At 38.9% G+C, this 27,783-nt stretch overlaps 1 protein-coding gene across 6 annotated transcripts in view; it reads left to right on the forward strand.

The window, feature by feature from the left end:
• The window catches only part of Supt3h (SPT3 homolog, SAGA and STAGA complex component), a 367,702-nt gene that overhangs the window by 279,564 nt on the left and 60,355 nt on the right, over nt 1-27,783 (forward strand). For all 6 annotated transcript variants that reach the window (XM_075980696.1, XM_075980694.1, XM_075980697.1 and 3 more), the window contains 4 exons: nt 252-364; nt 1,445-1,552; nt 5,385-5,552; nt 12,813-12,923. In XM_075980696.1, coding sequence (XP_075836811.1) covers nt 252-364; nt 1,445-1,552; nt 5,385-5,552; nt 12,813-12,923 — 500 coding nt within the window. The remainder of the gene's footprint in view (nt 1-251; nt 365-1,444; nt 1,553-5,384; nt 5,553-12,812; nt 12,924-27,783) is intronic.

The following is a 27,783-nucleotide window of genomic DNA, read 5'->3' on the forward strand; positions in this document are numbered from 1 at the left end:
GAGAGATAAAAGATCCAAGTGCATGAGAAATTTGTAGAATGAAACCATGGTATTGCTTCTTAGCCAAGGTTTCCAACCTTGGATATCTTTAAAAAAAAAAATTTAGACGTTAAGAGAACTTCCCAAACATTGTTTCTATGGCTGTTATTTCTTCTATGCAGTTTCAGGAGGAATATTTCTATTTTCTTACAATCATGTGAAGGTTAAAACATGTTAAAAAGTAAAACATTTGTCTTCTTTTTAATTAATAGCCAAAAAAGCTTCCAAATTTCGAGACTGGCTGGACTGTGGCAGCATGGAGATAAAGCCCAATGTCATAGCTATGGAAATTCTGGCATACTTAGCGTATGAAACAGTGGCACAGGTAAGAGTCTGAACTGTCAATCAACTGCTCCTGCTGATTTCTCCTCCCTGGATCCATGGTCAGTTCTTTATTCCACCTGCTACACTAGCTGGAATGAGAAGAGCATACATTTTCTTTTGAAATGCATCATATTCTATAATTTAGCTCAGTTATGTTTCTTTGTATAGCTATTTCTCAAGGCTATAAGGTTTTGTTTGGTGTTGTTGTTATTTTTAATTTTTAAAAGAATAATGTGTCTAGACCTGCACAAACTTAATATAGTCTACATTCCAGCTCACATGCCCCACTCCTAACTGTGGAGCTTTTGACAGTGATGGCTTCCAAGGGAGAGAGAACCAATTTTCTTTAAGGTTCTACCCCCTGGTAGGTTAACCATGCTCCAGCGGTGTCCCTACTCCCAGGCATATAAAGCCAGCACAAATTGGACTAGGATTATTAAAACAGAAGATGAGGATGGGGTAGATCTGGGAAGAACTAGAAGAGTTAGGGGTGAATATGAGTTAAATACATTGTTGGCATGTATAAAATTCTTGATAGTTTAACAAAAATATATTTTAAATGTCTGATTCTTCAACTTTATTGTAACTATATAAGGAATGCCCACTTTTTCTCAATGTTGAAGTCTTATATCCTCAACAGATTTGTTTAAAATCTTGTTTCTGATTTTTTAAATAAGTGGCTGTCAAAGTCTGTGACCCCTTTATCTCTGGAGATATGCAAGTGTGGTCCCTCCTGGGTATGGTCACTAGGGTACAGGATCAGCCACTTGTTAGACCATTTTGAGAATGGAGACCCCTAAGCTAGCCTGGAATCCCAGGGCTCACAGTACAGAAATCCCCATTTAAAATGCTCCATTGTTGATAACAAAATGAAATTTGAAAGCTGCTCCCTTAGAAAATCAAACTTGTCGTTTGTGATTGTGGATTGGCCCAGTCACCAGTCAATGAAAGGTTGTGCTCACTTCCAAATGGATGGCAGACAGTATTAATGTCAATAACCTTCTGAGTGTGCTACCCTCTTCTATGGCATTAGTGATTATTTCCAGTTATATCACTTTATATTTGTTACTCTGTTCTTCAGGTAGTGGATCTGGCTCTTCTCGTGAGGCAGGATATGGTTTCCAAGGCAGGGGACCCCTTCAGCCATGCCATTTCTGCAACCTTCATTCAGTATCATAACTCGGCTGAGGTGAGTATCAGAAAGTCTCAGAACACATCTATGTACTTGTTACATGTTGACATTAGTTCTTCTCTGGAAAGCGTTTTATAGGAATGCGTGGTCTTTTCTTAGAGAATCTTAATCCATTGACCATTTACACAAATAATGACTGAGCATTTCCTGTGCCAAGCCCTGAGGAGCCATTTGATATGATGACTCTTTTTCACCCTTTGACCCCTTTTTGTTTTTTAAAAAATGAATTAAATAATGAAATTTAATAAATTAAAAAAAATCTTTTTAAAGAATCCTTGTCTTTCCTAGCCCTTCAATGACAGACAGATGATTGCAGAACCTGTCTTGCTCTGAGACATGTGAAGTGAATAAATTAGTCTATATAATTACATAATGCTGGAGAAAGCTATTTCTTTGTAGCTCAAATGATGAGAGCTGCTGTGGGGCTGTAGATCAATGGTACAATTCTTGCTTAGTGTACAAGAAATCAAGAGACCCTGGAGTGAACTGGGGATGTATTTTTATGTAATAACTCCTAAAATTTATTCATAACTTTCCGTTTCATTTAGTGATTTATCTAAACAATAATTTATATTGACATGGCTCCATCTAGCCTCAGTTTGCATTTTGGCACCCCTTGTCTGCTCTATCTCCCTTGTGCTGCTGGGATGTTTTCAATAGGAATTGGGAAATTTCAACATGTGTAACCTTTGCACGTTGTGCCTAAAAACAAGAGATGCAACAGAACATGTCGAATACATCCGGCAGCATTTGAGTGTCTTAGTAACAAACGCAGAGTGTCATATCATCTACTCTACGAGCCATAGGAGACAGAGTAGGTTCACATCTGCATGTGTACTTATAAAGTGAGTTTAGGTCAAGTTGGCCGAAATGTGTAACTTGAACACAGCAAAACCCATTTAATAGTACTCATCTATTTCCTGTTACTATCTGTGGATGAGTATGGTAGCTCAGACCACTTCTAAAATACAGTTATGATTTGCTTTATGCCAAGGATTTTTTTGAATGTCTGAAAAAAAAACTATAAATCCTTTTCTAGATTTATACACATTTTTTAGTATAATTTTGGGTTGTTCAAAGAGACCCTGAAGCCATTCTATTAGTCTGTGGATTCACCATGGACCCCAAGTTATATATTCTTCGCTATAATGCTTAGGATCTATGCTATGATATCTTTGCATATAGTATCTTACTAACAAACCAGAAGTCAACTCAACTTTTCTCATAGCCCTTGGAGAATCAGATTGTCTTGAAATCCAAGTAGGGATTGAAATGTTTATGGCCATTAAAAAGGTCATACATCATTATCAGTCAGCATGCTTGAAAACTTCCTAAAGCTTACTTAGTTGATTAAACACTCTTTATTTTCTTTATGTTTCAAACCCCAATTATGGTGTCAAAGAGCGCCCTTTGCAATGTCTTTGATGCTTTATGAGTATGTGTATAGTGTGCTTTCCATTAACATCAGACAAATTTGTTGTAACATTTCTAATTGAGGAAATTTACTGTGAACATAACAACCCAGTTTTTCCTTAGCATTCAAGTGATTGCTTGCAAGTCTCAGAAAACACCCCCAACATCCCCATCCTTCTTTCTTGTTTCTCCGGGGTGGCCAAGCTACCCTGGGCAACTACTCAGCAACCACAGGCTCTTTTCCCAGCTAACGAACAGTTGAAAAAAATGTCCTATGTGTAGTGGGTTTCCTGGGCTCTCTGGGAGTCAAGAGCATGAATCTCAGAGAGATTCCTGACAGACTGTCAGTGTCTGCCCCAAGCTTTCTCCTGGCCTGACATCCACCTTACCCTCCCTCCCCTGTGACTGGTAGTCAAAGTAGACATTTACAGAGACTGTCTCCCTTCCTGCCCTTTATTATCTGATAGAACAGAGATAATTCCATGCTAAAGCAGAATTCTCACTCATCAGCATTGCAAATCAGTAGTTAACATGAAGGATTGTGCCAAATATGGGCCAGAGGGGCATCTGGAGAATGATGGTGGCTGTGTTCAGAGAGACTGAATGATTTGTAAAACAAACAAGCCAATAGATGAACAAGTACAGAAGCCAAGTTAGTGTACTATACTGACTTCCAAATGAACCACCTAGAGAATTAAAACAACTCTCATGTGTATGCATGCATGTCGACATCGAAGTGTTGAAGGTATGGAAGCTAGCGGGAAAGTTCATTTTGGGCCTCAGAGGCAGCAAAAGCACATTGTACAAGGACTGGAAGTGGGTAACTCTGGTAAAACTAAAACCTTACCAAAGAGAACTAATTGGAAGTTCTATTTTAAAAAATTTAAAACTTAGGATTGTGTAGTGTTACACACTACTGCGAATTATCAAAGACTAGTCCAAGATCTCAGCTGAAGTATGATATTAAAGAGATGCTCTTAGGAGATCCTGACATCAGTGCCAGTGTATGGTAATCAGTCACCAGGTTGACTGGGTTCATCTTGTCTGAGGGGCATCATCCTTAAATACTAACTACATGAGGAACTGGGCTGGTTAAGCTTGGGTTCCTGACACTCGACTAGCAAATGTAATAGCAATGGTTTTCTATATATTTTTTCAGCATATGGTTTACACACATGTGGGCATGATCCCTTGGAGCTATGTAAATATTCCAAAATAGTTTTCTTAAAATTACAAACTCTGAAACAAAACTGATCCTAAGCATTTTGAGCGAAAGATACTCAGTCAAAATTAGCTTTACTGCCTCTTGTTTGATGGTGTCTCCAGACAGTCTGATCAAGGAAATACTGTTGAGACCAGTACCAGAATTTCAACAAGGGGTTTGCAAAATCTAACATCATTTCTTCTACTATATTATAGAGAATGGTTGATCTGCAGAGTGCATGGTTAGTATGATTAATAGAATGAGGAAGGTGTGGGTAAGACTATGTAAGAAAATGACTCATAAATCTTTAATATCTATAGATTCTTAAAAGCCAGTATTGTTATATGACAAGAAAATGTCTTGTTATGGCATTTAGGGACCATCCTGTTGGGCGCACAGAGATCCTTTCATTCACAAATAAGCACTGGGGAAACCAGAAATGCTGAACATACAGTATTATCTCTTCAAAGAAAGAAAGCTGTAACCTCTTTCCTCTTAGAAGGCTGGTTAATAGCCTAGGTGACTTTGGCTATCTCTATGGTCAGACCACACCTGCCCCCCTACAGGCATTTACCTGCCAGTGCAGGGACCTGTTTCCTAACTCCATCCTGTAGGATGTCATTCACCCAGTGAGCGCATGTGAAGGGGAGTTAAGGGGGAACTGTGGAGGAGCTTAAAAGCCTGTCTGTGATAACTGGCTCAAAGAAGTTAGAAATTGACCATAGAAAAGAAGATGCTAAAAGGACAGTTCTTCAAATATTTGAGATGAAATAAATAACAGGCTTGTACTTCAAATAAATAAAAGAGCAATATTAAGAAAGGGAAGAGGACATTGCAGACTGGAAGACTCGGTGATCCTAAAATGATTTTGAGCTATGGGGAAAATGCTAGTAGTAACTAACACACACAGTGTCTAAAAGCCATCCATCCAGTCTGGGGAGAGTTTAGAGACTCTTTTGGAGACTTGTAAATTTAAAATACAAGCAAACTTTCCATGTTATCCAGCAAAGTTAACTTTAGAGGCAGTACATGTAGAATTTTTGTCTGAATAATTAGATTAAAAATTATTATAACTAGAACTTTAGGGGGAAGACATCCATTTCTATGGAATAGATAAGAATAAATTTTTAAGCTATAAATGGTATTAAGTGTAAAGATAATGTATTGCTAGGAGGTCTGGTCAGTTCATCTCAAAGCCATGTCTTTGTACAGGGGTCCTGTTTGAAGTCCTGTCCAGACTCTCCTGAGAACACACCTCCTGCTACACCAACAGCTCCCTCTTCTGGATCTCAGCATTCCGGGAGAGCCACATCCGGATCCCTGGGGAATGGCAGTACAGGACAAGACTCTAGTAAAAGCAAGCAGAGAAAGAGGAAAAAGGTTGGTAGGCTTTGTTGTGGTGGTAGTTGTTTGTTTTGGTGTTTTGGATTTGGTTTGACTTTTTTCCTTTCTTTTTTGATAAAGAGTGGAGAGAAAAATTTTGGGGTTAGGGGCTTTTTATAGTTATGAAAAAATGGTGTGTGTGTGTGTGTGTGTGTGTGTGTGTGTTTCTCACAGCTCAAAGCTTAAGAAGCAGTCAGCTTATAGGTTCCCACAATCAATGACCTTTAGTCAGACTTGAAACAACTTTTGGGTACTGTTACCAGTCTAGAGGCAGTGGGACCTGGGAAGATGAAACCCATAAATGAGGTGGACTAAAGTCTCATGCAATAGTCAACTTTATTCAAGCATCAGACAGTTTATAGCTCAGGGTTAAGAGGAGGAGTCACATGAGTAAAGTGTCCAATCACAAGGGCAAGTCACACGTGGTGGGTAAGCCACCCAGGGCAAAATCTTGTTTTTTCATGAAGGCATATAAACAAGCAATAGCCAGTTGCAGTGACTAATTTGAAGTGAACTCACTCCTATTCACTACATCTGGGAGGGGCACAAAGGCATAATCTAAGAACAGTTCCATGTTTTTAAAGAAACACAGGTCACTTGTGTCTTGGTTTCTTGGAATTTCTTACAAGCACTCAAATCTACTCACATACCTCCATTCTTGGACCGTGTTCCACCAGTACGCATAAACAAGATATTTTTCTCAAGGAGTAGTTAAGAGAATTCTAATGTGAACACTATCCTTATTACCATCCTGCAATGTCTCTCTCTCTCTCTCTCTCTCTCTCTCTCTCTCTCTCTCTCTCTCTCTCTCTCTCTCTCTCTCTCCCCTCTCTGTCTTTTTCTCTTCCCCTCCCTCCCCCTACCCTTCCTATCTCTCTCTGTCTGCTGTTACCACTAGCTTTACTTTAACCATTCTAATGGATTTTTCACAGGTAAGGAATTAATATATGTAGGGAGAAGGTAGTACCAATTTGTAGGAGTTCTATACACATGCCAGGTAAAAGGTCTGTTGTTGCATGCTACTTTACATGGGCTTTCTCACAGTTTGTGACTTACCTTTTGATCAGCTCAGTGGTATATTTTTGAAGATAGGGTTTCACTTTATAGCCCATACCGGTTTCATAATCTCACTGCCTCTGCTCTTGAGTGCTAAAACGACAGGTGTGTGCCACTGCACCATCCCCTTAATAATGTCTTTTAATTCTACCTAAGATGAATTTCTGATGAATTCTAATTTATCCTTTTCCTGCTTCTGGGTCATGATGATATTCTCGTTTTCCTCTGTAGGCTTTATATTTTACATGTAGTTCTATTAATGTGGGCAAAGTAATTTATGCAATATGTTGTATAAGCTGAGGCCATATTCAGTGTTTCTTTCTTATTATTTTTTGTTTTTGTTTTCTCTATGTTACAGCCCTGGCTGTCCTGAAACTTGTTTTTTAGACCAGGCTGGCCTCGAACACACAAAGGTCAGCCTGTCTCTGTCTCCCAAGTGCTGGGTGTGTGCCGCCATAGCCTAGCTTTGGGTTTCGTTTTTTTTTTTAATTATGCATATGTGGGTTTTGCCTGCATGTATGTCTGTGTCATATGCATGTAGTGTCCTCAAAGGCCATAAGAAGATGACTGATCCCTAGGATCTGGAATTACAGACCTTTGTGAGCTGCCAGTGGGTGCTGAGAATCTAACCTGGGTAGGAAGAGCATTCGGTGCTCTAACTGCTGGGCCATCTCTCCAGCACTAACATACTCAGTTTTTATAGACTGATTTCTAGTCACTTCGGAACTATAGCAGTGTGAAAGATACTTCAGTATGGAATTTTATGTTGATAGTTTTCTTTCAGTATTTAAATTATGCCATTCCTCTGTTTTCTGACATCCATTGTTGTACATTTTAAATCAACAAATGTATATCATTGTTTTCATGGGCTTCACACTTCTCTGCATACTTTCCAGAGTATGTGAAAATGAGGTATGATTAGCCTCATAGTTGTGCATGTGTGAAATAATTCTTCATACATTTGGGAACTCCGGGAATTTAAACACTTTCTTCATCTTATTAAAACTATTACATTTGGGCTATTTCACTGTCCAGGTTTTCTACTCTATGTCTGATTTCTCCTAAATTGGAAATTATTTGTACCAGTATTAATAATTTTTCATTTTAAGATAATTATTTCTTTCCATATATCATACACAACTTTCTATAGTCAGCCACTTGTTTATCTTGTCCTTTTCTCACTGAAAACTTCAGTTACGGTTGCATAATTGTATAATTTCTTACACAGAAAATAGTGCATTCTCTCAGGGATATGGAACTGTCAGATAAGAGGAATAAATTACAAGACACAGTTTCTACAGCAAATTGGCTATGGTTAAAGATTCTTAAATAATTTAAAATGTGAAAGTTACATGGTCACCAAAAGACAATAACAATAATAATTAATAATAGTAGAGCAGCATAAATTGTTTAATCTACCTTTAACATTCCATAATGTGTATATATTTCACTGTATTGTCTCATGTGATAAAAACATATAGTGTAATTTCAGTAAAAACAGTGGATAAAATACAAATAAAATAATTAAGCATCTAATATATATTCGAAGCTTTGTGTACTAGAAATCAAAAAGGATGTTTAGCCATCTCTGACTTACTCCTTGTTTTCCTCCTATTTATTAAATGGGGTAAAATTGGAAACGTTAAGAACAGATGATGTTTATAATATTTGAACTTTTGTAACTGGGCGTGGTGGTGCATACCTTTAATCCTAGTACTTGGGAGGCAGAGGCAAGTGGATCTCTGTGAGTTTCAGGCCATCCTAGTCTTCAGAGTTCCCGGATAGGTAGGGCTGTTACACAGAGAAACTCTGTCTCAAAATAAATAAGTAAATAAATTTTTAAAAAAATAGTTGAATTTTTAAATTCAGTGATTCCTTTTTATCTTTACCTTGATTAACTTCCAGGTTCAATATCTGGAATTAAAGTTTAACTTTTCATATTAACATATTCAATCTAACAGCTTCCTTAACCCCTGAGATGAGAAAAGTTGCTTTGCTTTAGGTCAAAATATATCCACCTTGGCCTCAGATCTCAGGAGGGTGAAGCCCTGAGAGGGTCTCCTGCGCAGTGGCAGGGAAAGCACCCCTGTCCACATGATACAGATTACATGTTAATGAGTTGGCCCATGAACCATGGCTCTTTCTTTGGAAAGTCTTCAAACTTAGCCTGAGATCTAATCTACCTTTGGGAGAGAATAAGAAAAAGTTGTCTGAGATTCAAGGTCCTGAAACCATGAACTATTCTAAGTAAGAGAATGACTGAGAAACACTCCTTACCTTGTCCAGATTTTTACAACTTAGAAGAATCAGAACCGGTATAAACATGGCTAGAATTCAGGGCCAACAGAAGTTTTTATCTATTAATAATTTCTATCTACCACCCTTGAGAGTTCAAACTGCTAAGAGATTTTGTGCAATAACTAACAAAGACCAACAGAGACAAGAGTCAGTTCAGGAATGTGGAAGACTCCATCTGATGATTGAGCATCCAGTCTCTGGATGAAGAAACATGACATGAAAAGTTGGAGTATGTGTGCAGCTGAGAGGAAGAGGAACTGACGTGTGGACTTTACCAAGTCACCGAAGGAAAGCCAGCCATAGTGTTGAGCACAGACACTTCTGCTGATGTAGGCAACAGGACACTATATTCTGTCAAAAGTATGTTGATTTTACTATTGAAAATTTAAACAGTACCTAAAATGTCGGGCTAATGAGAATGGAAAAAATGAATTGGTAAGTCTAACACTCCTTGTGTATTTGAGGTATATATACAATTCTTGGAAACAAAGAACAAATACCTTTAGTGTAATTTTTTCCTAAACAACTTTGAAGATTAGAAAATACCAGAATCTCTACTAAATTAGTATTTCTAAATGTGGAATGTTTCTTTAATTTGAAAAGATTCTAAACACCTTGATAAGGGACTGGATATTGACATAAGGTATTTGTTGAGATGAAAAATATTACAAGTAAAATAAACTTTTAAATTACAAATCTCTCTTCTGGTGAACTTGGTGGACAAACCAAGAAAATGTAGAAGTGCCTGTGGTAACTTCATTCATGTTAATGCTAGCAGTTACTAATAGTGGAAGATGAGTATGAACTTGGCAAAATGGAAAAATTGAATGGCATTTTCACGAAAAATGTATGTATTTAACTTTTATAAAGGTGAAGTTAACTTCATTTTTTAAAATGATGTGTCTCCCAGTGTGTCTTGCCTCCATATTTACAATCAGAAGGGGTGGAGATGGCTCAGTATGTAAGAGCACTGGCTGGTCTTGCAAAGTACATAGCAGATATCAGCCCTCTGCTACTCCAATTCCAGGGGATCTGAGGCGGCTTCTAGCTTCTGCTGGCATTACATGCTTGGGACGAACAGATATATAGGCAAGCGAAACACCTATACAAGTAAAATGAAAATTAGTAAATCTTTTTTTTTTAAATTAACAAGCAGAGGTCATTTCTAGTTTATTATTCTACCATAGTCCATTCAGGTTACTTGAGTAAAATGCTATAAATTATGTGATTTACCAACAAGAAATTTGTTTCTCACATTCCAAAGACTAGGGAGTCCAAAGTTAAGATGCTGGCAAATTCATTGGTTAGTGAATGTCTGCATATAATTTCATGCATAAAGTCATCTAGCTCACATGGGAGTAAGAGTGAGGGTCTACCCTCATAATTGTATCACCTCCTAAAGCCCTTGGACATTAAGATCTCAATGTAGGAATCTGGAGAGGACAGGTAGATTCAGACCAGATAATCTGCTATTTCAGTTTCCCCAGATCCTATCAGATTGCCATTACAAAGCTAAGAGATTTGGTGCAAAACCTTCTATAAACATAATCAAATCTATTGACAAACTTAGAAAGTCTTATCTTTGCCTTGAGTTAAGAAGCAAAAACCAATTAAATACAATTTGCAAGGAGAAAATGAGGAATTTAGGGGAGTTACATAGAAGAATTGTACATAGGAAGGGGTTAGGACTTCATATTGTGCACAGGATACTGACCTTGGTCTTCTTCACTTCCTCCTGGGTTCCTTCCAGAAGAGTTTCTCTTTAGGTTCTAAATTCAGCTTACTACTCGCATACATTTCCACTAGTGAAGAGGATCCTGCCACCTCCTTGATATAGGCATCGACTATAAAGGCAAGTGTGCAAGTCGCAGAGTAAGATGGACACACTAAAGAGACTTTGCCCACATCCGGGGACCTGATGGTTGTATTTTAGTCATATGTGTTCCTTCCAAGGGTGAAATGAAATGGACTGAGAATTGAGAAAGCACTCAGAGAAACAATGTATACCTTTTCATCATTGCCAAAGTGAAGGTTAAGATAACTTAATCCATGTTGATGTGGGCACAGAAGAGGTAGAGAAAGATCCTCCATGAGTTCTGATTTGGCTTATTTCAACACTTGTTATAACAAAGTAATCAAGAGCTCGTTTCTTTTATGCTTTGTCTTCCTTTAGGTTCAGCTTGGAAAGCTAGCAGATATTCTCCTTTGGTAGGGATTTCCATTGTTTTACTCGTTTGTACGTAGACTGAAAGTGTATTTTCAAAGTTCAGGAAAGTATCATGAAAAGTATGTCTTCCTCTGACTCCTGTCTTCTAGCCAGCCACTTAGCCTGCTCGAGAGCCCTGCCACTTTATTCACTGAACCCTCATATAGACAGTCCATGTTTAAATGGATAAGCAACATCTGTTTGTGGCTGTTCTGGAACTCGCTTTGTAGGCCCAGCTGACCTGGAACTCAGAGATCCTCCTGCCTCTGCCTCCCGAGTGCTGGGATTAAAGGTATAAGATGTGTACCACTGCCACCTGGCTTCGTCTTTCTTTTCAATAACCAGTAACCCAGTGCTGAGTGACTGAGTGCCTGGTCTTTTTAGATGATGTATCTTAGGAATCACACTGTAAGAATCATCCCAGAAGGGCCCATAATGGGTGTCATCTTTTCTGTTTCTTTGAATGACTTTATCATAATTTATTTACCCAGTCCTACTGGTAAGCATTTAGTTGTCAATCCAAATAGTACTGTATTAACTACTCATGTGTATATTTATGAAATGTATCATTAGGAAAATTCTTAAAGGAAAAATTGCTGAGTCAGAGAGTCTGTGCCCATTCATTTCTGTGAAATCGTCTAAAACTGTTATCCAAAAGGTTCTCCATGCAGAATTATATTCCCTATGGGTAACCATGATGTCAGGCTTATGACAGTTATCAGAACAACTGTAGTAACTGTAGGCTTGGGAAAATAAATGGCACTAATTGGGTGACTGAGTGGGTTCTAGAACACAATTACAATAGCATATAAGCAGAATAGTTCTTTATCTATCCATACAGTTGATAAACTGACATCTGGTGCCTACTGTGCTTTTAGTTGGCTTACTGTGTCGAGTAAGTGCTGATCCCATTTTTGATCCTTAAATAATAATCTGATCCCAGCAATAGCATTATAACATGTCACTTAATGGACTGAGAATGCAAAGAGTATTTTAATTGTTTGAAGTTGTATCACACACATACATATATACACATATATACATGTGTGTAGATGCACATATACATGTATATACATACATATATATATAATTTCTTGAGTTTGTACTCATGCCCTCCTTGCATATAATCTTTCTTGTGTCTTTTTGTGATTTCAAATATGGCTTTCATATATGAGATAAAATAAGGTTTTATTTTACTTTATCACAAGGACACCTAAATATTAAGAATCAAATTAAACAATCTTCTAAGACAGTCCCCAATATGACAAACATATGGCCATTTTACATTTCTTCATTTTAATTCATGGCTCAAGTCATTTCAAAAATAAGCCCAAGAATCTCCCAAGAAACATTATAAACTTTTTTTGAAAAGAGCTTCCTGTGGGTCTTTCAACAAGCCCCTGTGACACTTTTCGCCGGCACACAAGTGGCTGTACGCTCCTACCTGACATGCAGGCTTGGGTGAAATATTGAAGGCATAAAAACTGCATTTGGTAGGTCTGCTCGGACGGGGTCATGGAAAAGTCATCTTTGATTTGTTAATGGAACTTTCTTTTTAGATGTAGTATATGGCAGCAGTGATGTGCGTCCTAAGGGGAAAATGGCCCATTCTATAAAGGTTTATTTTCATATTTTATACACTGTAGTCTGTTGTGTGTTTTTGATTTAGTAACAATTTATGTGTTTTTCTGTCCCAGAGCACTGCGGCCTGTGGTGTTGAGGCTCACAGCGATGCCATCCAGCCCTGCCACATCAGAGAAGCCATTCGACGCTACGGCCACAAGATTGGCCCTCTTTCCCCATTCACAGTACGTAATAACAGAGTTATAAAAAGTTATATTTATAATCTGAAAGAATCTTGATTTTCAAGTGGTCAAATGAAGAAGCGATGGAATTGTTGAAAGCAATTTGTGGCGGCTGTAATTTTGTTGTATAAAAGTAGCATAATTCTCTTGGGAAATAAAAGTTAGTCATTTTTGTCTCTTTTTGGAGGGGCAACTTTTTTCTACAAAATATTATTTTCTTTCAATTACATATTAAGCTTTTTGTTGGAGCTTATAGTTTCTATTTTTTCAAAGCTTCAGTTTACAAAACTTTTCGTCAAATTATATGTATCCAAATGTTGCTAGAAGCGTTTTTGTATTTAGAGTTGGTTAGACTGGCACAGCCACTTCTATCAGATGTCCTTCTCCTAAACATACTTTGAGTTGGAAGAAGAAGAAATGATTTCTGTTCTGGCTTTGAACAGGGCTCAACTGCAGACAGGCTTTCACATCTTTAAATGATTTGAAAGCTTATAATCAGGGCTTGTTTTTAATGGAGAATTGAAGACTTGATATTTCAGCAGCCTTAGGAGTGAGTGTGTGTCTGTGTGTGAGTTCTAATTGAATGCTCATCTTATAGCCCTTGCCTATATTTTTATTTATCTTAATGGAAATTTCTCCAGCTCCTTCTCCTTCCAACAAATAGGGTTTGACTTTCAGAAAAGAGACTCAATTTGCATAACCAACGAACAGTAAAACTTACTTTTTGTACATTAATTTTGTGGATACTTCATATTGACTTGCAGTGCAGAATATGCAAGACAATATCTGATTAATAAACAAATGAATAAATAAGACAGACACAGCATACATTTCTACCTAAGTACAACTTACTAGCTTTTAGTCTGGGGGTAATTTCTTCTAAATTATATCATGTCCTTTTTTTTCTTGTGTCTAAAGATTTTAATTCTGTATTATAATTAGTAACTGAAAATTACATGAATTCTCAGTGTGGCAGCAAAATACATTTAGAAATGTCTCCTGAAGTCCTTTGTAACATTGACCATCATTTTGGTATTTAAAATCTTTCTTATACTTGTTTATGTTTGATGTTGAGAATTAGATCCAGGGCCTCACACACATGCTAAACATACATTCAACCATTGAGCCAGAACATGATTTGAATCCTGCTGATTAGAGTCACACCACCAACCTCTGAATATTTTTCAGGTCACATAATGAAAAAGAAAAAAAAATAAAATTGAGTATCTTTTTAAAACAGGATTAGTTTAAGCAATACGGCAAAAGAAAAACAAAACTCCAAAATGTGAAATTTTGAAAGTAACAATTTTAAAATCAACTCAGATAGAAAGAACTATCCTTTAATAAGGGATTGAAAATATAAACGTATCAACTCCTAGATAAAAGCTAGATAATGCCTGAAAAGAAAAGATGAGAGCCACATACCAAAGATCCAGATGCACTTGACAGGCAACAAGAGGAAGCACAATTTGTGAGAAGCATCCTAAAATAGTATCTGCAAGTCATGAACAAAACTTAAAAAAGAAAAACATACCTAATGCAAAGGGGAGCACATGACTCTTCCAGGCCATCAAAGGCAGTAGTACTGCTTCCTTTATTCATGGAACTCTCTGGTGTCAATAATGAGGCAATTGCTGGAGGATCCTCTCAGTTGATGACAAAATCATGTGTGTGAGTTGATAGCCTTAGGAAAGTGGATGTGGGTAGGACTACTGAGAGCTCACGGAACCCTGGCAGAGAGAACGGCTCTGCTTCTTGCTGTCTGACCTTACACAGGCCACTTCATGTCCTCTAAAGCTCAGGGATCTTGATGCCAGTGACATTGATGCTGCTGCTCTGAGGGTAAAGTCTACCAGGGAGTCTCGGAGCCGCTGGAGTCCCTTCAGCTGCTCCACTCCTTTATTTCTGTTCCTTTCACGTTCTCTCTCAGAATAATTTGAAATTGAACACAGTATTGACCATAGTAAATTTCTGATTTCAATTGTCTTTGACCTAAAGAACCTACAATTTCACATAATTTGACCGAGTAAATTATAAAACTGAGATTTTATCTTCTCTCACCCGATTCAGAATGAAAAGCAATAATATTAAAAATAGCATATTTATTTGGAGAACATTTAGTTTTAAACCAGTTTTATATGATAAATGTGCCATGTTAATTATTTTCTGGGAATCAGTAGGATATACATATCCAAAGAATATAATATATGTGTGTGTGTCCTTTTCTTCAGTCAATAATGATTTAAAACTCCCAGAAAATTTATTGAGAAAAAAGTGACTTTCCATTAAAAAAATTTAAGTTTCTAGCCAACGTCTCCTTGTTATTTACATTTGTAAAATATTTGAATATTTAGAGGTAATTGAACATTCAGACAAATCTAATGTCTTCAGGTATTGATATTATTCATTTGTGTAAAATTCTAAGTCAAAATAGTTAAAGTTGGACTAGGAGGCTGGCTCAATTAATAATGCACACATCATGCAAGCAAAAGGACCTGAATCAACTCTCCAGCACCCACATGGAAATCTGGGTGTATCGGCAGACACCTATAATCCCAGTTCTGGGGAGCCACAGACAGGAGGGGGAGCTTGCCAGCCAGCCTGGTGTAGCTGAATCTACAAATGCCGGGTTCAGTAAGAGACAAGGAACAATAGAGAAAGACATCTGCAATGAACCTCTGGGCCTGCACATACTTGCACAACTGCATATGTTCACATGTATATTTATGAACACAGACACACATAAATAGCCCGTGTAACTACATACCATGTAACTTTTTCTTTAAAACTACAGTAGGAGGAGTTGCTACAGGGGATTTTCCATCCCTGTCCATTAACCTAGGATGTATGGACATCTCTCAGTAACTAGTGATATTAGACTATATCATCCTAAGACCCGCTAACATATATATATATATATATATATATATATAGTCAGAGGTATGTGTGAATGTGCATTTGAATGAGTGCATGTGTGTGCACATGCACACATGTGCATGCCTACATGCATCATGGTAACAGGGTAGAATATGCTTGCAGCCATCAAAGAATGAACTCCATCATGTACTTGCAAGGTGTCTCAGGGAATACTAAAAGCTTTTCTTAGGTCCACACTCTTGAGCTCTAACAAGCTGTAAGAAGCCTTGATTCCACCTCAGCAGTTGAGACAGCAGGGATACACTTGGTTATTTAGGCTAATAACCATGCTTATGTGCAGAATTTTATTCTCTCATACTCTAGCTCCATAGACAGTTACCTGATCCTATGCAAGCTCAGGGAGTTAATGCATTTTTCTACTTGACTATCAGGAGAAACTAAAACAGATGTAGGCATTACACATAGGATTGTGTTGTCACACTCAGTGGACAATCTCTGGTTTTCAGAATTGCAGGGCTGGTTTCATATGAACCATTTTCAGTCTATCCCACTGTGAGCACAGCTTGAGCTTGAAGCTAGGTGACCAGGGGCTATGTGGATACTGCAGGGGCGGGGCCATGTTTAAGAGTGTCTACTGCAGCAGGCAAAAATACCTTTGTAGGTGTTCACAGTGGACCTTACAGAGCTGGGTAACTGCATCTCCTATATTCAGAGCTTTCTACCTCGGGGTATTCTGTTCAGCAGTTGGAGGTATGTATGGTAGGATGGCCACAGTGCTGTGCTCAACATATATTTAAGGTCATATGCAAAGTAAAAAAAAAAAGTGTATCCAAAAAAAATCCTTGTTTTCCTGGCTCGTGTTGTAATTATGATTTGATTTAAACCAAATCCCCTAGGCTGCATATGTATGAACTGAACGTTCCACCCCCTTCATGACCTCAAGCTGTGAGAAGAGAAAACTTGGAGCCCATATGTCAGTCAGATGTGAAGTCTCTGCCTGGCACCTGGGCAGGCTTTCCTACTGGTTGGAGTCACTTGCTGCTCTGGGCATGGACCCAGTCTGTGGAGTAGGCTCCAGGTCTGGAAAGATTTCGACTGATTAGTTGACAGAGGTCATGAGGGAGCTCCATGTCAGGCTCTGAATTTGCCCAGGTGCATTCAAGGTGATAGTTACCCCGTGCCCCTGGGGAAGTACTAGGGAGGGAGGTTTTGAGTTCCTTCTCTGGCTCCCGAAGTTCATAGCCTCGCCTACAGGTTGCCGTCAATTCCAATTTAAACACTCATACAGACCTCAGGGTTTCCAGTAGAGACGTTAAAAACTCCATTTCTGTCTTTGACTCATATTCTGCATTCCTGGTCCAACCCCAACACCTGTGATGACATTCTAGACCAATTAGGTAAGCACTTAATAAGTAAATGCGTATAGCTGACAAACTTCCTCATCCAAGCAGGCTGTCAGTGAAGAGGAGGGGAGGAAACCGGAAAAACAGAGAAAGCAAACTAGCCTACAGTCTATATTGAGCTTCTCTCAGAAGCTATTGTCTAGTAAAGGCAGTGTGATGGGCTCACCTTGCACTGAACTCCCTTCACTTCAGTGCTAATGGTTAGGCAGATGATGTCTGTCATCCGCACAGTGCATTCACAAGTGGCCAAATAAAAAAATGAGGCAAAGCCATTCTGTACACTGCTATGAATTTACTTTGTCACTTACCAGAACTGGAACAATTCAACACTGTACCTTCCTGACAGAACATAGCTCATTTCATGTATCTTTAAAGCCTAGCACTTGCTATCTGAGTATAAGGGCTGTCCCCTTACAATATTAGAGCAAGTACTTCTACTGAACAACACAGTGGAAGGATCAGTGTTAGCATCCTCCATATCCTGAGCTTCTTTATAGCTTGGTATCTCCAATTAATTCAGTAAATATTTGCTACAAATTTTGTTAAAAACATGTATGTTAAAAAGGGGTACCCAGGTGTCCCTGTTTACTGCTGAGAGTGAAAGGTGGGCAACCTATCTCAGAATCAGGAGAGAAAAAAAAAGAGTGCTCAATCTGCCAAGCCTAGGAGCTTTTGGAGGGTCATTTACATATGAACCAAATTTGCCAGAAAAAGACAAATGAGTGGCAGTTTTGAAAAGGCAGAAAGAACAGAAATCCAGTGGGAAAGAGTGAGCTGCAGGAAAGTAGCGTGGCTGCTACGGCAGATGTGAGAATCAGCTTTGACAAGAGTCTAGAGAAGGTGCTAAAGAAGGTTTGTTTGTTTGCTTGCTTGAGATAGAGTCCGAAGTTGGCCATAAACTTCTTAGACAGCCAAGGGTGAATTTGAACTCCTGATCCTCCTGCCGCCTCCCCTCAAGTGCTGTGACTGCAGGTGTGCTAAGAACCATGTCCAGTTGCATGGTGCTGGGGATGAAATCCACGACTTGCACATGTTTGGTGAGCACTCTGTTGGTGAAATACATCTACAGCTCCAGGAAGATTCTAATCCAAACCCGATAACCTGGGCTTGCTAGATCTTATCTGGAAATTTTAGATAGCTGATGCCATCAAGGAGATATTTTAGTGTTTGGGGGTTTTTTGTGGGGGGTTGTTTGTTTGTTTGTTTGTTTGTTTGTTTGTTTGTTTGTTTTGGGACGAAGAGTAGATTTGAAGCTCTCTACATTAGAGAACATAACTCTGATGGTAATGGGGAGAGAGAGTTGCCTGAAATAATGTGGTAAACACCAAAGAAGTGGCCACTGCGTCATGTTGCAGTGGGAAGCCGTAAGAGTCTCTCCTTGCATAGAGGTAATTCAAAGGAACTGCATGGCACACAGAGTAACCGCAACAGCACTCTCAATGAGAGAACGAGGCTCGGCAAGTGTGTAATGTGCACCACCACACAATTAAAAATCTTCTCCAGATTAACGTTAATGTTCAGCAGCTTGCTGAGATCTTGAATTTAATACTCACTCAATACAGAAACTGATTTTGGGGGATTCCCTGGGTGCCTGCTAAGGAGCATGAGCGGCACTTACTGCATAAATGACCTGAGCATCATAATGGAAAAGACAGTCCTGCTTTCTGTTTTATTTTATGGATATATTCATTTCTGACCCAAAATTCCTACATGTTATGCTAGTTAAATTAACAAATTGACTTTCTAGTCCCCTGGTGACTCTGGTCATGTGTTGTGATGGTTGTGATCTAACCAGGTTTTGAATTCAGTACAGAAGGTATGTGTACAGCGGCTTCCTGCTGCTTGCTGTTCCTTCCACAGCATCTTCCCCCCAGCTGTCCTTAGTTACCCGTGTGAGTCTATTGTCCCAACCCCCAGCTCCCAAAAGAAACTCTAAAGGCAGCAATGGCAGCACTGACTGGGGGTCTAGGTTTTCTAGAACTGTGGAGGACACACTAGCCAGTCTTCCCAGCTTGTGCTTCTGGGTGGAGAGTGCTGCAGAGCTCGCCTTAGCTACAAGTCACCGCAGCGAGCACTTCTAGTCCTAAGAGGCTTCGTCTCCGTCTTAGATTTTTTTTTCTTGCCCTTTCTGCTAAAAGTCCCTCCTTGAGATTTATGAAAGAAAACAGTTCTTTCTGTGAAGGGTTTTGTACACCGCATCTGGAAGTGTTTATTTCAGTGGCATGTAAGCTATCTGTGGATTTAGTTAGCACCAGACCCCCTTTTGTGTACTTCTGCCTTAGAATTTTTATAAATGATCTTATTGAATTTGTGCCAGTGTGCACATGGCTTGGCTGATTGCTGCATATATCCTTTACCTGCCAGTCACCTTTGATTTATGTTCCTTCTGCTAAGCTTTTGCCTTCCAAAAATGGTGCCACTGAACTGTCCTCTAAATCATCTTATTGGTTAAATTACTCCAAGATGAGTTGGTATGTTTTCGGTTGCCTACAGACAGAAGAATTTATATTTTTCTGCCCATACCCACTTCTAGCAAAGCCACTTACAGAGGAGGATTGGACAGGCTATGTCATCGATCTCCTTATTCCTATTCCAAATGAATACCATCTGAAACACTGCGCCAAGTTAAGAGCAAAGCAATAGAGAGAAGGGCTCTTTGGCGTCCACTGCTGTTGGGAGCCCTTCTTTTGCAAACAGGGCTGTGTCTTGAGCTGAATCTGATGTGGAGACATCTTTTCATTTCTCAGACAGAGGAAAACAATGCCCTTCAAATTAAAATAAAATAAAATAAAGCAAATTTTATCAGAAAGATTGAGCTTTGAGAGTGTCAAACAGCTGTCTTGAGAGAACCCTGGGACAGAGCACATAGCTTGAGGTGGCTGAAGGTGGCTGTTGGTGGTGATTTTGAAGTATTTCCCATTTGTAAAGAGCCAATTATTAAGTATCACAAAATGATGCTGTGCTTTAAGCCCATTTTCTAAAAGTTCATTGGTTATTGAACATGCATTTAAACTGATGTTGTAGCTTACAGGCTGTACCACTGAGTTATCTCCAGTCCATGTACCTAAAAAGTGAGTTTGCTGGTAAGGAAACCAATTTATATGCTAGAACTTGACACCACCAATGCAATGTTTTTAAATCTGTTTTATGTACTTAAATGTCTCACTTCAGAAACCTTGCATCTAACTGTTCTTTTTTCCATTCTCTATGCTAGTAGAGGAACATTTTTAAATAAATCGTGTTTATGCATAAAATGCGGTGGAAGCATTTTAAAGTACTTTGACTCCGCAAACCTCAGCATCCTAGTTCACAAACGATTGCAGGCAAAGACCAGAATGAGACTGGTTGGCAGTGGTCCCACCAAGCCTGGAGGTATTTATTCTAAAAGACTCCCAGGTCTCATTTAAAGTCCTAGAAATTTATGTGGAGCGCCTGTGCTCTGCCCAGGTGTAGCTGTCAGTCAAGCCTGCAGCAGACTCTTCAGAAAGGCAACACCAGTAGGGCTTCTGTTGTTAGAAAATCAGCACCAGAGGCATAAGGCTTCCCATTGAGATCTTTAAGATAGATGTAATGTTCGCATATGCGCGTATGTATGCATATGAATTTAGTCTCAAAGAGATTATCTAAACAAGTCAAAATTTTAATAATGCCATTTCATATAGATTACTGCTTCACATTCTACCGTCTTTAACGGGTTTTCAGTATTTTGAGTCAACTTGCCTTAGTATCAGTTTTATCATTTGTAAAAATTAACAAGCCATAGATAAATATTAGTAATAGTATTTGAAAGCTTCTAGCACAATCCCAATATTTAGAGCATACTAGAAAAAAATACCTATGAGCAATTTCCTTAAAAGTGATTGTCCTTCTAAGAAAATCCAGAAATATAGATTATGTAATAGCTTGCCAGTACTGGGCTCCTGAGAACTGCAGAGGGAGACCCCAGATTGACCTCTGAGCAGGGGATGGAGACCCAGATCCTCTGGCTAGCTTTTTTATGACCAATAGGAAATTTTCTGTCTTTGTCTTTTTTTAGCATGTATAGACTGAAGATAACTTGGTTAAGCCAGAAATGTACAGAGTGTCAAGATCTGTAAATGCTAGACTCCTTTTCTGCTCCACATGTTTGCCTTTGTGTGGGCAAGCTTGTCCATGCTGAGTAAAGTTTCACTTCCGGCAGTGGTGGCATAACTGACCACATGTGGGGAGCCAAGCTTAGAGGCAGAAAGGCTATGGTAAGAATATGAAAAGCTGCAGAAAACTGTGGGTTCCAAAAGTGACTGCCGGAAGCTTTTCCAGGAATGAGAGCTTAGAGGAGTTGGAAACGTTAGGTTAAAAGAAAAAATTGAATGATGAAATGCATTGTGAACTGGCTTTAATTACAGGTTCCCAACTTGGGATGCAAAAGGCTCCTTATCTGAAAGCAATTCCTATTGCTACTCTCACTGAATCTTGGGATTACACTGGTGGAACATCATTGTCCAGTCTTAAAATGCATTTTGTACCTGGGAAACTGTAATGTTTCAAATAAGTAAAATCCAACAGAATTGTCTAATAATAATACTTAAGCTAGTAACTAAGATGACCTTTAGTTGACTGAGTTAGTCTGTTTCAAGAAGACCTGAAGTTCTTCAAGAAAGGTTTGGCTACCACTCCAAATCTGAGAATGTTGTTGTGAAATCTCTGCCATCACGTGCTTTCCTAGGGTCTGAAATTGAAAGGTGCTCTTGGGCTCCCTGGTGGAAAGAGAAATACTGTGCTATTATGAGAACAAACTCTGAGCCCATTCCTAGTTTAGCACACCATTTCTTGAATACTTAGTTGAGAGAATTCTGCCACTGTTAAGACAACATGAATCTGAAGACAGCTTCTGAGTGTTCATACTTCCTTTACAAGTCAAGGTCTAGAGAAATTCTCTTCTGAAGACTTAAGGTCTGTAGACCAGGGACTTTGTGGTAATGTGTTGTTTACAGGAACAATCCAGATTCCATCCCCTACCTGATTGTCAGATTATGAACCATTTTCCCTTTAATCTAGTCCTAGTCTTTGACCAACTTAATCCCTCTAAAATATATTCCCTGGTCTGATCCAAACCTGCCCTCAGTACAATAAAGGAAGTGCATCCAATCATATGGTGCCTCCCTCTGGAGCAAACAACACTAGGCTTCATTTTGCTTACTTTGGATCCTAATACAAAAGACAAATAAATGGATGTGTAAGTTTACAAAGTGATAGATAAAAAGAAAAGGCATCCCGTATCAGAATCCAGTTTTAAGCTCCTTGATTACTTTTAGGCCCCCAATTTGGCATGGCCTGTGTAAGTGGCAAGCCATTTTCAGATAACCACGGGACAACCAAAAGAATGACTGAATGCTCTGCCTGGCCATCTGTGGGTATCCTGGGGAGTGATAGCGGTTTAAAAGTGAGATGTTCATGGTGAGCATGGTGAAGGAAAAGGACCAAGCCTCTGCTCCTCACCTTAGGCTGCAGTCTTTACTGAGTAGCACATGCCTGTCAGAGTGACTTCATACTCCACACCCCATTTGCCACTAAGAACACAGCTCCTTATGTTCAACCCATAGGGAGTAACTGCCCTGTGAGGTTCCAAGGCTTCTAGACGAATCTTTTAACATCACTGAGGAGACGATTGTTTTGTTTGTGGTATTCATGGAATTGGAGAATACATATGAAATGTCTGATCTCCATGATTTTAACTTTATCACAAAACTTATCTTATTTCCGTATTATTCTTGGGTGCATTTTTCTTCATATTCAAAGTGAACAAAGTGAAAGCAGTTTGGGGTGAGAATATTGTTCTTTGCAGTATCATCAATTAAGTAATTCTTCATTCACGTGGCCATTTTATAAGCCATAAGTTTTAATTTTTATTGGTTTTTTTTTTGAGCTATACATTTTTCTCTGCTCCACTCCCTTCCTTTCCCCTCCCCTTCTACCCTCTCCTATGGTCCCCATACTCCCAATTTACTCTGGAGATCTTCTTTTTCTAATTCCCATGTAGATTAGATGTATGTCTCTCTCAGCGTCTTCATTGTTGTCTAAGTTCTCTGGGATTGTAATTTGTAGGCTGGTTTTCTTTGCTTTATGTCTAAAAGCCACTTATGAGTGAGTGCGTAGGATATTTGTCTTTCTGGGTCTGGGTTACCTCACTCAATATGATGTTTTCTATATCCATCCATTTGTCTACAAATTTCAATATGTCATTATTTTTTCTGCTGTGTAATACTCCATTATATAAATGTACCACATTTTCCTTATCCATTCTTCAGTTGAACTGTAATTAGGTTGTTTTCAGGTTCTGGCTATGGCAAACAATGCTGCTATGAACATAGTTGAGCACATGTACTTTTGGTACAACTATGTATGTGCTCAACTATTGAGCATCCTTTGGGTATATACCCAATAATGGTATTGCTGGGTCTTGAAGTAGGTTGTTTCCTAATTTTCTGAGAAATCGCCATACTGATTTCCAAAGCAACTGTACTAGTTTGCACTCCCACCACCAATGGAAACTGAGAAGCTTCTGTAAAGGAAAGGACATGGTTAACAAGACAAAATGGCAGCCTACAGAATGGGAAAACAACATCACCAATCCCACACTGGGCAGAGGGCCAATCTTCAAATTATACAAAGAACTCAAGAAATTTGACATTAAAAGAACAAATAACCCAATTTTAAAAAATGGGGTACAGACCTAAACAGAGAACTCTCAACAGAGTAATCTAAAATGGCTGAAAGACACTGAAGGAAATGCTTAACATCCTTAGCCATCAGAGAAATACAAATCAAAACAACTCTGAGGTTCCATTTTACACCTGTAAGAATGCCCAAGATCAAAAGCACTGGTGACAACTTATGTTGGAGAGGTTGTGGGGTGAAGCCATAAGTTTTAAACTTAAAACATACAGTGGGAACAAGAGTTCTATTTAACTGTCACTCATTAAATCCCTGTTTTAAGTAGAAAACTGTACTGCACTGTGGCAAGAATCGAAGCAGCACAATCCATTTTTGAAGCTCTTGTTTGAAAAATTGTCAACACCAGAAAGCAGTCATTTGACAAACAAAATTTGAAGAACACCTATTAGCAAAGTGATTTTAATATTAACACATTCCTGTTATATATCACATAGACAACCCTATTTTTTTATAAAAGTGCCTTTGTTAATGGTATGCCCCTGTACAATTTCAGACACATTTTTATGATACATTTTTATGCATAGCCATCCATCAATTAGGAGAAAAGTCTAGACATCTTGTTTTCAAACTCTTGGAAAATTACCCCACATGCTGCTACAAAATATCTCAGGTCCTTACACACCCAAGTTGTCTGCATTCTAAGTAAGGTATTTTTCTCCTGCCTGCATTAAGAAAATTCCCAACTTTTAGTATTATTTGGCATGTGGCTAAAAAGAAAAAAGAGACAGATAACATAGGCTGAAAATGAGGCTCCACAGGAAAATTCATTTTTTTTTCTTCCCAAGAAAAGCAGCTGTCTACAGAGCTGCTGTCATTCTGTTTGCCTTGGGGGAAATAGGGGTGAGAGGGCAAATCTCAAGATCTCAGCTAAGAAATACTATAAAGGGATGTGTCTGTATGTGCCCTGGCAACTGGAAGAATGGTCTTAGCCTTGTAGGCAAGTAGGCAAGACTTGGGAAGAAGCCTCTCCCATAGCCACAGGCAGGAAGCTGGATTCTCAGTGGCTTTCTTGCTGGGGGGTGGGGATGTGCTGGTTGCTTCTTCCTGCTGCCCAGAGAAATCAGTCTCCACTTAGAAGAACCATGGAAACATGAGGATAAGCGGAGTGATGTAGACACACATGGAAAAATGCTGTGTGGCTCCACCCACATAAAGTTTCTTGAACAAATTCAGGATAACAGGAAGAGTTGTCAGTTATGGAGGCAGCAAAAATAATTGCTCTATTAGCAACACAAATTGTTTAGTCGGGGGTGAAGGAAAAAATGGAAATTAGTAGTAGTGGTTGTACTGATATTTTAAATGTAGTTATTGAAATGTCCACTCGAAACAGACTGGCACAAAGGCACAGCACACTTGTAATCTCAGCACAGGAAGGCTTAGCTAAGGCAAGAGGGGCATGAAAGCCCAACCTGAACTACACAGCAAGACCTTGCCCCAAAATAGAACATAATTAATTATAAATGGCTAAACTGATAATTTTCATGTTAGAAATATTCTGAATGCATCCCATCCACGGAGAAAAGACAGCTGTTTTGCATGTCCTGGAGGTTTGCACTTGGCCTGCCCCTATGCTCTAGGCATTGCAGTGTAGCTAGACGCTGCTTAGGAATATGTGGTGTCGAGCTGTTTTCCAGTGCTATATTCCCATTCTGATTTCCAGATACACTCGTGATTAATACAGTGTCCACAAGAATTACACATAGTTGCTAAAAAGCATCAAGAGTTCATACTGCTATTAAATCTGTATATTTGTGGATCTACATATAAAGTTAGTAAAGTATGATATCAAGATTCTTTATGTTAGCAGCTAGTTAGTTGGGCATTCAACAATAGAAATGCAGATGCTTGCATTTAGGATAATGTAAACCCAGGGGCTAGAGAGGTGGCTCAGCCAGTTGCTGCTCTTGCAGAGAACCAGCGTTTTTTCTTCTCAGCAACTGCATGATTGACATCTGTCTGTAACTCCAATTCCAAGGAATCCAACACATTCTTCTGGCCTACACAGGTATCAGGCATAAACATGGTGTACATACATGCATGCAAGCAAGCATAAGCATAAAAATAAATCTTTATAAAAATATATGATTCTTTTAAACTTTAAAATATGAAAATAAAAAGGTAAGTTTTATTTATATGATTAAAAACCATCTCAAAGGTAAAGATAAAAAATGCAAACATGCCAAAATTTTGGTGTAGATTTCAGAGTATATTCTATGCATTGCTTCAGAGCAGTAGACTTTTGAATTTGTTACTCCTGATTCAAAGTTACAGCTTTTCCATTTAAGTGATTTCATTTTTTGGAATAATCTGAAAATACATTATCTTATTTTCTGAGTCTGTCCAAAGAAAGAAAGAAATTTAACTTTGCAACCAGTCAAATTCCTAGTGTGATAATGTTGACTAAAATCTGTTTAAATTATTTGATCTAACTCTGAGGAGATGGAAAATACAGTGCAAGAGTTACAACAGCAATAGATTCTTGGATAAACAATAAACCAAGGACTTGGAGAGAATTAAATCAATTTTGAATTACATTGTCAATAGCTGGTATAAATAACATTAGCAAAAGCTAACCGATAATGTTAGCAATAGCTTACAGTACAAACAAACAAGAAGCTTACCACAATTATCTCTCTGCTTGGCTATTTCACTTACAAAAGAAATAAACTTTTTTTCTTTTTAAGTTTAGAAGAAAATGTCTTTTCTAAATAAAATTTAAAAAACTAACTTGAACAAGGAAATTAAAACATTTGCCTAACTGTGAAGAAGGAGATTCACACGGTCTTAAATCCTGTGTCTGCAGAGAGTAGTTCCCAATCATTATAAATCAATGTACATTGTTGATAGAAAGCCAATTTTGGTGAATTATTTTGGGATTCAGGGAATTTTACTTAAATTCTGTGAAATGAGTAAGAAGGTATACCATGTTTGAAAAGTTTCCATCTTGTTGTCTAAGGTTAATTGGAAAATGATTTGAAATACAAACTGTAAGCACTAAGCAAGCCTGAAATGGAGGTCTAGGGTAGAATGCTTGCCTAGCATGCATGATGCTGGGGATGAAATCCCTAGCAAGAAACACATGAGTGCGCGCGTGTGCGCGCGCACACACACACACATACACACACCTGTGAAAGTGCTAGAAATCATGGTTGCTACTAACCTCAGACACAATAGAAAAACGGTGGGGAAAAATAGCAGGGTGGGGAAAAGGTCTGAGGAAAACAAATCACAACTAGTATCAGAGAGAGAAGAGGTGGCCTCAGTAAGGCCTTTGCAGCTGTGGAGAAAATGGCGAGGGAGGTCTGTACAGGTAGGCAGAGAAATGACGCATGACAATGATTATTTCAGGAGAGTGGTGAAGGGGAGCGATGGCTCAGCCCAGGAGTGCAGGCAGCAGCCGTCCTCCTGGAGAGCACCTGAGGCCTTCAGCTTGCTGGTGAGCGCAGCTCAAAGGCTGGATCCAGTTTCCCTGCCTCAGTTGGGGCTCCAAATCTCACTATGTATTTCAATATTACCATGTTTTGAACATGAATATTAAAGAGTCTTTTGCTAGCTTGCTGGTATTTCTATCATCTGTTCTTTTTATGTGAGTCTTGGAAACTCCCAGCGCTCAAAAGCTATCCACCTGGTTTCAGGTGGTTTGGGGGTGATGGGTGGGTGGGCAGATCTCCCGGTGGCCTGGAGCTTTTCAAAGAGGCTGGACTGACTGGACAGCAAACCCAGGGACTTGTCTCTACTGCCCACTGTTGTGCCCACTGTTGACATTCCAAGCACACACCACCATACCTACCTCAAGTGCCATTTCTCCCAGCCCTCGGCGAGGTTTTAAGGACAGGTCTATGAGTTTCTGCTCATCTGCAATATGAAAA

This window comes from Microtus pennsylvanicus, chromosome 7 (assembly GCF_037038515.1).
Source record: "Microtus pennsylvanicus isolate mMicPen1 chromosome 7, mMicPen1.hap1, whole genome shotgun sequence".
NCBI lineage: Eukaryota > Metazoa > Chordata > Mammalia > Rodentia > Cricetidae > Microtus > Microtus pennsylvanicus.